Genomic DNA, 11962 nt, shown 5'->3' with positions numbered 1-11962 from the left:
GGCCCCATACTCTTCTAACCTTTTTAGGACATCCCCGTGCCTTATACGTGACCCTTTCGGCTGCCATGTAGATATCCATACCCCTCCGCCACTTTTCCAGTTGTGGCAGGGTGGGTACCCCCATCTCCTCGCCACATCTCTCTTGGCTACCACCAAGGCCAACACTAAGAAAATCAGCAGTGGGCGAGTCAAGCCTACGTCATTTGTCATCCCCAACAATACGAGCTTAGGGTCTAACGGCAAAGTAACCTCCAACACCTCTCCAAGCTCTCTTAGGACCCCTTCCCAGTATGTTTGAATTGCCGGGCATGCCCAAATGGTGTGGTAGAAGTCTCCCCTGTCTCGGCCACAGCGTAAGCAGCATGGGTCAATAGCCCTCCCCATCTTATGTAGGCATACTCTGTCGAAGTAGGTCCTATGGAGTACATTATATTGAATAAGACGTAGACGAGACTTAATCGCTACCTCTCTCGGGTGCATCAGGACCGTATCCCAATCCACCGTGTCCATCTGCCCTACCTACCGTTCCCATGTGCTTCTAAGGTGTTCCAGCCCATCCGGCATGTTATTCATCAAGGTTCTGTATGTCAGTGAAACCGCTCTACTCTGGATCTGTTCTTGTAAAAGGCTGCCTTCCAGTGGTGCATACTCCCGGAGCGATCCAGCCAGAGTCCCCTCTGCCCTCCAGGCGTGCCTCAGCTGTACATATTTAAAATATTGCATGTGATGTAAGCCATATTCCACCCTCAGTGATTGAAATGACTTCAGTTCCCCTTTTTCCAAGACATCCCCCAGCAACGAAATACCAATGTCATCCCAACTCCGAAAACCTCTCAACTTACTAAGTTCCCTTAACCAAGCACATCGCCACAGCGGTGTTTGCCTCATCGGTTTCCGGTCCCACCTCATGGCCTTTGTCGCCCTTTCCCATGACCCCAGCGTGACTCGGGTGGCCGGAAGCAAACTGCCTTTCCCCTTGCCTCCGTACAGGTAATGAATGCACATGCGTTTCTCCATGCCGTTCCACTCCAGCGCATAAGAGGGATGTGTCGCAGGGGCGTGTATCCATTCATTGATAGGTGCCAGATGTTCCGCCCAGTAGTATGCTTCTATATTAGGCAAGGAGATGCCCCCACTGTATTGATGCCTTTGTAGAGCCGTCAGCGCCACTCGGGGCTGCTTCCCCAACCACAGGAAGGCCCTCAATTCCGCATTAATGTACCGAAACACCCTGCAGGGGAGGGGGAAGTACTCATTCTGGAAGGCATAGAGAAACCTCGGGAGCGTCATCATCTTAAATAGGGCAGCACGGCCCAGTATCGTAAGGGGAAGCATTCTCCATCATGTCGCATCCTCCACAAAATTGTCTATTACTCGCTTAATGTTCCTGTCATAGGAAAGTTTAGGATCTCGCGTCACATAGATCCCAAGGTAGACAAATCCCTCAAATCCCTGAAGACTCCCTGGAAGATCTGGCCATATCTCCCGTCCCTGGGGATCGTAAAGAATCGACTTGTGCCAGTTTATCTGATAACCTGCCCGGGCTCCATAGCGGGCCATCTCTGAGAACAGTGCTACGATCGTGGTATCCGGGTGTGTGATATATAGAAGGATATCGTCGGCATACAACGATATTTTTTCCTCTTTAGTATCCGCCTGCCCTATTCTAAACCCCCTGATTTCTACATTCTGTTGGATCGCACAGGCCAAAACCTCTATTGTGAGAGCGAAGAGGAGAGGTGACAGCGGGCACCCCTGCCTGGTCCCCCGTCTTATTGGGAAATCCTCCGACAGCACTCCAATAACTCTAACTCTTGCCCTGGGGTCAGTATACAACAATTTCATCCATTTCCTGTATTTGGGCCCGAAGCCAAATCGCTCCAATACCCCTTCAACGAAAGGCCAGTGGACTGCATCAAATGCCTTTTCGGCGTCAAAACTTCGGATCCTGTCGTACGCTCACCTCCATTAGCCAATTATGGGTCCGCCTAAGATTTAACCTGGTGGCCCGGTCCGGGAGGAATCCTGTTTGGTCAAGATGAACGAGCCCTGATATCACTCGCCTCATTCGGAGGGCTAGAATCGTCTTGAGGAGCTTTACCTCCACATTTAAGAGGGAGATGCGGCGGTACGACGCACAGTCGTCCGCCGGTTTACCTTCCTTATATATCGGTATGATTGTGGCGAGACGAAGGTCTGGCGGGAGCTCACCCTCCTGCTCTGCGTCCTCAAAGAGCCCCAGGAAATGACGGACCAGTAGGTCCGCAGTTTTTTTTAAGAATTCCGCAGGGAATCCATTGGGGCCGGGGGACTTCCCCGCCCTAAGCTTGGCGAGGGCTCCCTTAATTTCATCCAGCGTAATGCCTGCATCCAAGTCACATTGGTCCTCCTCTGTTAGCACCGGAAGCTCAATATGGGCCATGTACTGCAGTGCATCGTCCCGTGACCCTAGATCCCTGGCGTCATAGAATACTCTGTAGTACTCCGCAAAGGTCCCGGCTATCTGTTCATCCATTCGCAGCACCCTCCCTTGTCCGTCCCTCACCTGCTCTACCCACCTCGCATCCCTTTCTTTCTGGCTAAGCCATGCCAACAGCCTCCCGGACTTGTCCCCCACGTCATACAAGCGATGCAGTGTCGCCAATGCCTGAGCCTTAGCCTCTCCCGTCACCATGCTTCTATATTGATGCTGCACATCCGAAAGTCTTCTGAAGACCCCCACATCTCTAGTGAGCTGGTGTGCCCGTTTCAGGGCCAGGATTTGGGCTTCTAGCGAGCAAACCTCCTCCAGCCCTTTCCTCTTTTCCCCCGCCAATCTATTCTGCGCTCTGTCCCGCAGGACCGCCTTCAGTGCTTCCTACAGCACAACCCAGGACGAGATTGTTCCTTCGTTTTCAGCAGTGTACACTTTTACGTACACTTTTACGTCGGCCCGGAGACCTTATGCCCTCAGTCTGAAGATCCCATGCCGTCAGTCTCCAGGTCTTGTGCCTCTTGCCCCCCCCCCACTACTACCAATAGGGGTGAGTGGTCTGAAATGCCTCTCGCCTGGTACACCGCCGTGTCCTGTACATGAAGCGCATGCCTAGCCATAAAGATGTAATCTAGTCTTGAGTATACCCTGTGTGCTCCAGAGAAGAGCGAGTATGTCCTCTCCCCCGGATGTAGCCACCGCCACACGTCCACCAGTCCCAGTGTGGTCATCGTCTTGTATAGCAGGGTTGGTGTCGGGGTCCTAGTCCTTTCCCCAGTCCTGTCCGCTACTGGGTCTATGACACTTTTAAGGTGTCTGCCGTGTTCAAGAGGATGTCAGTAACTGCCCTGAGAGTACCTGCTTGCAATTTGGGCGGTGCATAGGCTGAGATAAGTGTATACTCCCGCCTTCCCCAGTGCCCCCTCACCCCTACGTATGTCCCTTGTGGATCTATCCAGGTCTTCGCTATCAAAAAAGGAAGGTTCTTTTTTATCAGTATGGCTACCCCCCCCTAGAGCCCGTGGTAAACCCTGCATGTGCAAGTACTTTATATTGCCCCCTAGCCAGAAAAGTGCATTTAGTTCCCTGTAGGTGTGTTTCCTGCAGCAGCACTACGTCAGGTCCCACACTCTTCACACAATTGTGGACCAACCCCCGTTTAATTTTACTGCCGAGGCCATTAACATTCCATGTCAAAATCTTAGTCCCCTTCAGGGCCGAAGCCTCTTCCGCTGGGCTATCTGTCATCCTGCCTGGCATCACAATGTGGGTCGGTCAAAGACTGTGTAAGCGGGCCATCCAGGTCTCGGGCACGTATGACCATCTCGACATGCTGTAACAAACCTCCCCTCCCCCCGTTCCCATTCCAAGCAAAAAGGCTAACATGCACATTCAAGTCCCCCCATATGTCCCCATACAAAAACTACTATACATTCCCCCAACTCCCCCCTCCCCACCTCTCCCCCCCAACTGTCCCATCTGCGCAACAGACTACGTATAGGACTTCCGGGCGGAAAAGGTCTGTCGCCCTCCCTAAGAACCCCCCTAGTAACCTATCCCCAAAACGCTATCCACACAGCATATAACACTCCCTTCACCTGTAGTTACATACCAGAGGACAAATTACCCCACTTAGCAATAGAACAAAAAAGGTATAGGGGGTGTAACAACTTGCGTGTCGCCCGGCAATGAGCCGTAGATTATTCGTCCATTCAAGCCCCAGTTCAGGAATGTGCGTCCTGGATGTCATCTTGCGAGGCCCCAGCCTCCTTGGCCGACTACTGCTCCATCTCGTTGATTGCCGCTACCAGTGGGTGCATTGATTGCACCTCCTGACCCTCACTGTCAGTTGTGGCACCACCAGGTTCTTCCTCCCCTTCCGATCGGGCGTTTCCAGCCAGGCAGCGAAACCGAGAGCCTGCTTGATCTCCTAGACCAGGGGATGCTGAAATCCGCCGACTGCTCGAGCTCAGCGAGGGAGGGATACGGCGTCGTCTTCACCCTCCTGCTTCCCCTTGTTCTCCTCGTTCTTTGTGTCTTCAGTTGCTCTCACTGGGACCTGGTGTTAGACGAGTCCGTCACCATCCCACGTCTCCCCTCCTCAGGTCTCCGGAATGAGGGGCGCTCCTCCAGCCACTGCCATGCATCGTCTGGGTGGGTAAAGAAGTGAGTCTTTTCCTTATACATGACTTTCAGTTTCGCTGGGAAGAGCAGCATATACTGAATATGTAGATCCCTCAGTTTTGCCTTCACTGTGTCAAAGGAGCGTCTCCGTTTCTGCACCTCCTGACTGTAATCTGGGAAGATCATAATTTGCAAGTTCTCCATACGGATCTCTCCAAGCCTTCTGGCTTCTCTCAAGATCATGTCGCGGTCTGCAAAGTTCAGGAAACGGGCAATGACCGGCCTCGGCCTCGCCCCCACCAGTGGTTTCACTAGCAATGCCCTATGTGCTCTTTCAATCACAAAACAGTTCGAGAATTTCGCCGCCGGGAAGGTCTTCTGCAGCCAGGAGAGCAGGAAGTACGCCATGTTGGACCCCTCGATTCCTTCTCTAAATCCCACAAAGCGGAGGTTATTGCGGCGGGCCCTGTTTTCGGCGTCATCTACCTTCCATTGGAGTTGCTTATGTGAGGCCTCGAGCTCCGCTACGTCCTTCTTCAGGGTATGTATTGTATCTTCGGCCTCGCCCAGTCTGGTCTCCGCCGTGGTAGCCCTCTCTGTCAAGTTGCAAAAGTCCTGGGGCAGCAGAGTGACTTCTGAGCCCACCTCTCCGATCTTAACCTCTAGGGCTGCATGGGAGGCCTGTATATCTTCCCTCGACGCTTGTATGGCCCCCATCAATAGTGCCGTGTCCGAGCGGGGGCCCGGGAGTTCCGTATCTGTGGAGGGAGATGCCGTAGCATAGCGATCCAAGGTCCCCTGACGTGGGTTTCTGGTGGTCGGCTCTTTTTTCCCCATCGCGCACTCCCCAATGGGCTGGATACCGTCAATGACCCCCTTATCCGGCCTCCTCCTCCATTAGTCCGTTCACTAGCCTCCCACTTGCAAGTCAGGCCCTAAGCAGTCAGGCCCAATGCAGCTCCCCGGGCAGATCTCCCACGTGTGGCGTGTTGTTGGGCTGTCTTCTCGGTGGTAGCCCAGGCCGGGGACCCAGCCAGATGTCTCCTTGAAACGCGGAGGGGGGCCAGATCTCTCTCGTGTGGTGTGCGGTCTGGCTATCTTCACGGCGCCGCCGCTGGCCGTGGACCCAGCCCGGCGTGTCCCTGAAAAGCGGGGTCGGGGGATGGGGTGGGTGGGGTACCACCACCACGTTCCTTCTCCCGCCTCGAAACCCAGATATTAGGCCGCGCTCTGCCCCCTCGTCCCAATCCAGGTGACTGTGCTCCTGTCCAGTTCCGCCCCCGTATCCGCCCGGGCAATGCCCCAGTGTCCCACTCCGCAGCACCGTCTAGGCAGGAGGGGTAATTCAGGCCCTCGCACGGGCCAGGCGGCAGGGCGCGGCTCCAGCTGCCAGGCTTTCCTCCGCCGTTTCAGATCTCCCGGTCATACCGTCGGCTCCCGCGCAGGTCTCCTGGCCTCACCCCCGGACTGTCATCCCGCTCCGTCGCTGACCCCCAATTGCAGTGGCAGTGGTATCCGCCAGTGCTCCTGCCGTATCGGGCCAGTCCAGGCGCCTCCCCACTCCAGGTCTAGCTTGTCAGGCCGCTCATCTGGGCTCCCTCTGCCTCCAGCGTGCTCTTTCACAACGCTGTCCCGCAATCAGCCGCCAAAGCTCCGGCAGCGCCGCAGGCCGCCCCGGAGCGGACACGGGTCACCTCGCAGCACCAGTCCTCCTCACACCACGCCGCTTCCCAGATGCAGCGTCGGCCGGGACCGCTTTGCTTGCCTCAGTTTTATCGTCCGGGCGCCGCCATCTTGGGTCCGATTCCGCGATGCACCAAGACGGAACAATTCACAGATGTCGGGCGATTGTAGCGATACAGCGCTCACTTTGTCTGCGCCCCCAGGTTATGCTGGAACCTCCATAGTTCCTGCTGGGTCCAAAACGGGATTCCTGGACATCTTTTTCATGCCGGATTTCGATCGGCTCGCCGGAGCAACAAAGGCTCCCGACTTACTCGGCCATGCTGTTGGCCACGCCTCTCACTAGCCTTTTTTGGGGCTTTCCGCATTAGTAAGCTAGTAGCCAGAGCCAAGGATGATAAAAGCAGCAGGGCTTTTTTGGTTAAGGATATATGCTCAAGCCCACACAACGTGTCCGTACGGGTGAGGCAATCTAAGACAAGATCAGGTGGCAAGGGGACAGTGTATTACACTGAATAAGATGGCAAGGCACAGCCCATATTGCCCAGTTAAGCTTCTCTCAGGTTACATGAAGGAACGAGCAGGGGTCAACAGTGAGGCATACCTCCTCACCCACAAAGATGGGCCTCCTATGACACTTTATCAGTTTAAAAGGGTGTTAGTGGCAACAGTCAAATTGCAGGACTCCAAGGGCATCACTATACTACAAGTTCTTTTCGCATAGGGACAACTCCAGTCCAAGCTCCTGCCACCCCATCCTAGAAAGAAGAAGTCTGGCTGCACTGTACCGGAGACAGCCGAGCCCAGCGTGAGATTGCTGCCAGACACCAGCAACAATTTGGTAGGGAGCAGTGATAAATGTACAGGGCAATGGCTGGTGACAGCTAAGTAAGTACTTCAGAGATAGGAAAACTGTGGTGATTCATTTGGGTAATTCGTATTAATTGCAACACTAAAATACTAAACTAGTGTAAAATTTCTTTACAACAAAATTAATGTCTAACTTGCGAATCAAAGGGTATATGCAGGCCGACACTGAGATAAAACAGCTGTTAGTTGGTGTAGATTACCAGCTGTATTTTATTAAATACTACAAAAAAATATTACAGGACGGTATGGTACGGTGGGAAAGGGCGTGGGAACTTCAAAAATCACATAGTACCCCAGGTCAGGTGTGAGTTGTGTATTTAATCCTGGTACTACACTGCATTTACTAAAATGAGATTTTCGTTTTGTACCATACATTTCCTTAATCCACTGCTCCTTATGAAGTGTCCCTGAAGGTGTCACTAATGAGATGTGAATATCACTCCTAGGTGACTTGAAAACATAGAAATGTTACTCGTGAATACTGAAAACTTGGCAGCTATGTTTAGGCCGCGCCGGTGAAGGTCGTGAAGGAGATAGTGTCACTCATAGTCGTTGAAATGTCACTCACAATTACACTGAAATTATGAAAACGTCACACATAACAATCTGAAACCTTGGCAGCTATGCAATTATTCCATAAACGTGAAATCGGCGTGGTCTGAATTTTTGGAATCCGGGAGGGCCGAATAGGTGGGGGTGGGGGTGGGGGGGGGTGCTGCCGCTATGCCATTTTATGATTTACACGTATGTCCTACGCTCTGCTCTTTTACTGATTTAGTAGAACAGCATAGCTCTCATGTATCTCCGTATTTCGTATGAATCGGTCAAACATAACATGCCACCAGTTGGATGTGAAACGCCGTTGATTTTTTAAATGATGGAACTATCATATTATAAGCTCCTGTTACGCATCCAACTCGTTTCCTATTCCAAGATGGCCACCAGGTTGTTAACGTCTTGGAAGAATGAGTTTACCACGAAGCACGAACTAGCTTTTCAAAGATGGCCGCGTCTGTGCTCCCCAAGTAGCGAGTAGGCGAAGGTAACGGAAGCGTCTCTATGATGTAGTGATAACGTGTAGAGTTGAACACAAAGTTAACAACAGTAAAAATGTGTTTTCGATAATAAAATGTCCGTAATAATAGTTTCCCCAAAATAATACAGGTATAAAATGTGTTGTACTAGTGGCGTTTTTTTCAATAAAACGATCTTCTCTTTCAAACCGATGTTAGTACCTGAAAATAACTCAAGCCTTTTAGAAGTACAAACAAAACAAGTATAGCTCAAGGTGTAACTCTGAAAATATTTTTGTTGCGATGAAAGCAAACCACTCAATAGCGGGCACTTTGTTTCAAACCCATCTTCTTTGTCAGAAGCCGCTCACTATTCAGCTTTGTCTTCCTGCGCCTTGTACTCGGCTTTGATGAAGGGCCCCCATTTGAGGGTCCTCTTGTAGCATGTGTCCCGTTTTTAGCTGTCTCACATGGTGCCTGCTTGCATTCTGACATAACCCCTCTAGAGTGACGGGAAGTTCCAGGGCGTTAGGGCCCTGTTCTGCATTATACCTGCACGGTGTTCACCCTGTATCTTGCCGGCTTTGCTTTCTGGCCCGCAGACCGCTCGCTTTGTTGCCTCATCTTCGCGGGATGTGGGGCGGTCACCTAACCCGTGCGATCTGCCGGGTATGTGCAGTTCGGCAGTGACAGCCGGGTTTCTGTTGGTGGAGGTGCTCGTCAATGCACCTACAGTACCCCTGTCTTCGGCGGAGGTGTCCTTTGGCACCAGCCGAGTTCTTTACAACTTGTTGCAGTGCCCGCCTTCTAAGGCTGGGGCTTCTCCGCCCCCAGCGCACTCCCCTCGCCCCCTCTGTTCCCTCCCCCGTCCCTTTGAGTGTACACGGTGACGCCAGAGCAGGACGCGTCCCACTTTCCTCTTCACTCTCCCTGACTTCTCCGTGTCAGGGCACAGCTCTTCTCGTGTATGGGCTCTGTTAGCCCCCAGCCCCCTTCTGGCTGCCTGGGTCTTACCAGGCGCTTCGGGAGGGAGAGCGGAGGATGTCTCAAGAAAACGACATGGACAGGATGATGATCAAGGTAAGAGGCTTGGGAGGCACAGTCTAATGGGCACTCTAACCCTGCGAGAGGTAGGTGCATTCGTGGGAAGGCAGGGGTGAACACAAACTGGAGTTTTGCTGGTCAGCGATGTTCCCACTTTAAAGATTTGGGGGGAGGGGTTAGGCGATGGGCATACTGTGGATGTACCAGTGAGAAGTACACATTGGCTACGGCAGATTGAGAGAGGGAGTCTAAGGTAGTTGTACAGTTGTGGGTGGCGTCTGTGTCCTGTTTTCGTCTGTCAGATTCCTTCTGACAGTGGTGAGTTTTTGGATACCGAGGCAGTAGCCTCATTACTCCACATTCATTTCGAATTTTTTAGTCGCTGTTTAGGTTGTCTTATTGATGTGTGACGCTTTGTCACAGTTGAGGTTGTATCACATGGTCAGCTCAGTGATGGGCCGAGTTCTGGCGCTGGTGGGGTGCCTTTTTATAGTATTGTTCGTGATGACGTTAGAATATAACATTTGTGGTTGCATTATTGTTGGGGGGGGCATCAGTGGACACATTGGCGTGGATTGCAGTAGTGGACTACTGCAAGGCACAATTAAATTGGTTGGCAGAAGAAGCTGGTGACCATTCTTATGGTTTGTTATGGGGCAGTGGTAAGCCGTTGTGCAGGTTAAGATCGAGACGGGTGGTGGTGGTTGGGATGACCTACCCAACCTGGCACACAATGTGAGGTGGCCGTTGCGTGGACTCGGAGTGAGCTTCAGAGGAACAATAGTATGACACCTGGATGTTTTTGAGGTAGAGCACGCGATCTGCAGGAAACCGACTGGATTTTGCAGTTAAGTCTTTATTGTCAGCAGTGATGTCTTTAAGCTGTCCGTCGGCTGCATTTAATGATAGAACGTGCAGACTGCTGTCGAGTGAGATAGATCTCTGTAATGTGCCATGGAGAAGTTGGAAAGATGTTCACCGAACCTAGAATTTTTAAAAGTGATGGTGCTATTTCGGTTGCACTAAGATCGATAGTGTGTGTGTAAATAGCTTTTGTCTTTATGCGTGTTGTGCAGAGGTTCCATCTACTGTTCGCCAGTTACCACAGCTCTAGCACCAGTCACCGTGTAGTATATGTTTGTGCCTGTTTAACGTTGTGTTGTCTGTTTTGTGTATGCTTGTTTAAAAAGCAAAGGTTGGAACAAAAAAGAAAAAAGGCGCTTGTACATTACGAATCGTGCAAACGAACCTCTCCGTTGTTGACAAGTTCTTAAGGTGTCTATTTTATGAAAATACTTTACATTTTACAACCTTTTTTACTTTTGTGTGGCCATATTTACTGTTTGTCTAAGGGAGTAGTTTCTATTTATTTATTGAAGGAAAAATGTTTTCCGACTGCCACTAAAGGCTTCAATATTGTCTATCATGTAACCACTTTATTTAAAACATTGAAAATGATTTTCAATCAAGTGTATATGCGGTAACAGGCATTAACTAATTGGTGAGCTAGTAATGCTGCCGGCCTACATCTGTATTCAACCCAGTCATCTCCACGTTACATTGATCTCTGTCGGTGGTAGAATGTCTGCTTACCTGGATTGAGGGTGATTCCAACAGAGAGTTGGTGGTCAATGGGGTGTTTTCACAATCATGACAATTAAAGGCAAAAGCAGTAAAAACATTTATCTCTGTGAGAGTTTTGAGCAGTCCTACATGTGCTGTAATAGTGTCTCAAGGGAGTGTGCTGATGTCATGAAACATGACAACGAAGCTCGGGCGGTTTACAGACGTCAGCAGAATCCCCCAGATACAATTAATAACCTTCTTGTTTCAGCATGGCCATCTGGTGCCATGTGTATTGAGCAGATATTATCCTTTGCAATTAATGCACATGACATTGCCATAGTGAGGTGGCCAAATCCCATTTAAATGATTTGTTTTGTTTTTATTGTATATGTCTATTTAGGCATGTGTATGCTACTTATATATTTGTATACATCTGTACATTTTCATCAATGTAATGTTAATGTTTCGCGGTCAAATTTCAGTCGAAGCAAAAAGCCACCTTTTAGAAGAACAATGCGACAATGATCACCAAAGCTTTGCTGATGACCTAGAGTATAACATCATCCAGGACATTAAAAAATATATATGTTCTTTTCTGGGTTGTAATTTGTGTGAACTTTTCCATTCTTAGTTGCTCGTTCTAGACACCTTATTTCTAAATGATGCCCAGAATGCAGAAAGTTAATTCTAGATCAAGTTGTTTCTGTCCTCTCATACCAATAAACTCTGCTCTTCGTGTTTTCATTTGCTCATGCTACTCTGAAAGACGCTGCTGCTTCTCCTTTCCCAAGTCCAATATCAAGTGGTCCAAGCAACAGTTCAAAGCCTTTTGGGCTACTGCAGCGCCCAATTTCTGGGTTTCCCCACTTACATCTTTCGCTACTTAAACATTGTCAAAAAATGGCAGTCCACCTCGCTTTGAACTTTCATACCGGTTCATTCTTTTTTGGAAGCAATTAAAACATTATATTGGCTTCTCACATACACCCAGATTATTTTCTGATCCCTCTAAATTGTGTTCTGAGCTTTCAAAGGCCTTTTTTTCTGCTATTGCAAATTAAAATTTCTTCAGTATTATTCCTCCCACATGTTTAGATACAACACCGTCAGACTCTTAGTGGTTCCAAGATTCCTTCATCAACTCACTAGCGGGCTTGCCACTTCTTTCGCCGCAGCCAGGCTCTGGAAC

At 50.3% G+C, this 11962-nt stretch overlaps 1 protein-coding gene across 4 annotated transcripts in view; it reads left to right on the top strand.

Moving 5' to 3' along the window:
• The first annotated feature begins 8629 nt into the window (after nucleotides 1-8629).
• Nucleotides 8630-11962, top strand: part of MAPKAPK5 (MAPK activated protein kinase 5) — a 631170-nt gene continuing 627837 nt past the window's right edge. For 2 of the 4 annotated variants that reach the window (XM_078667435.1, XM_078667434.1), the window contains exon 1: nucleotides 8694-9243. Coding sequence is in view for 2 of the 4 variants with exons in the window: in XM_078667433.1 (XP_078523559.1) it covers nucleotides 9205-9243 (39 nt within the window). In the remaining 2 variants the exon portion in view is untranslated. Of the gene's footprint in view, nucleotides 9244-11962 lie in introns of all 4 variants that reach the window. The other 2 variants (XM_078667433.1, XM_078667432.1) reach the window with 2 other exon arrangements.

Source organism: Lissotriton helveticus, chromosome 11, assembly GCF_964261635.1.
Source record: "Lissotriton helveticus chromosome 11, aLisHel1.1, whole genome shotgun sequence".
Classification (NCBI taxonomy): domain Eukaryota; kingdom Metazoa; phylum Chordata; class Amphibia; order Caudata; family Salamandridae; genus Lissotriton; species Lissotriton helveticus.
The sequence above is the reverse complement of the archived record's forward strand: the minus strand, read 5'-3'. Positions and strand labels throughout refer to the sequence as shown.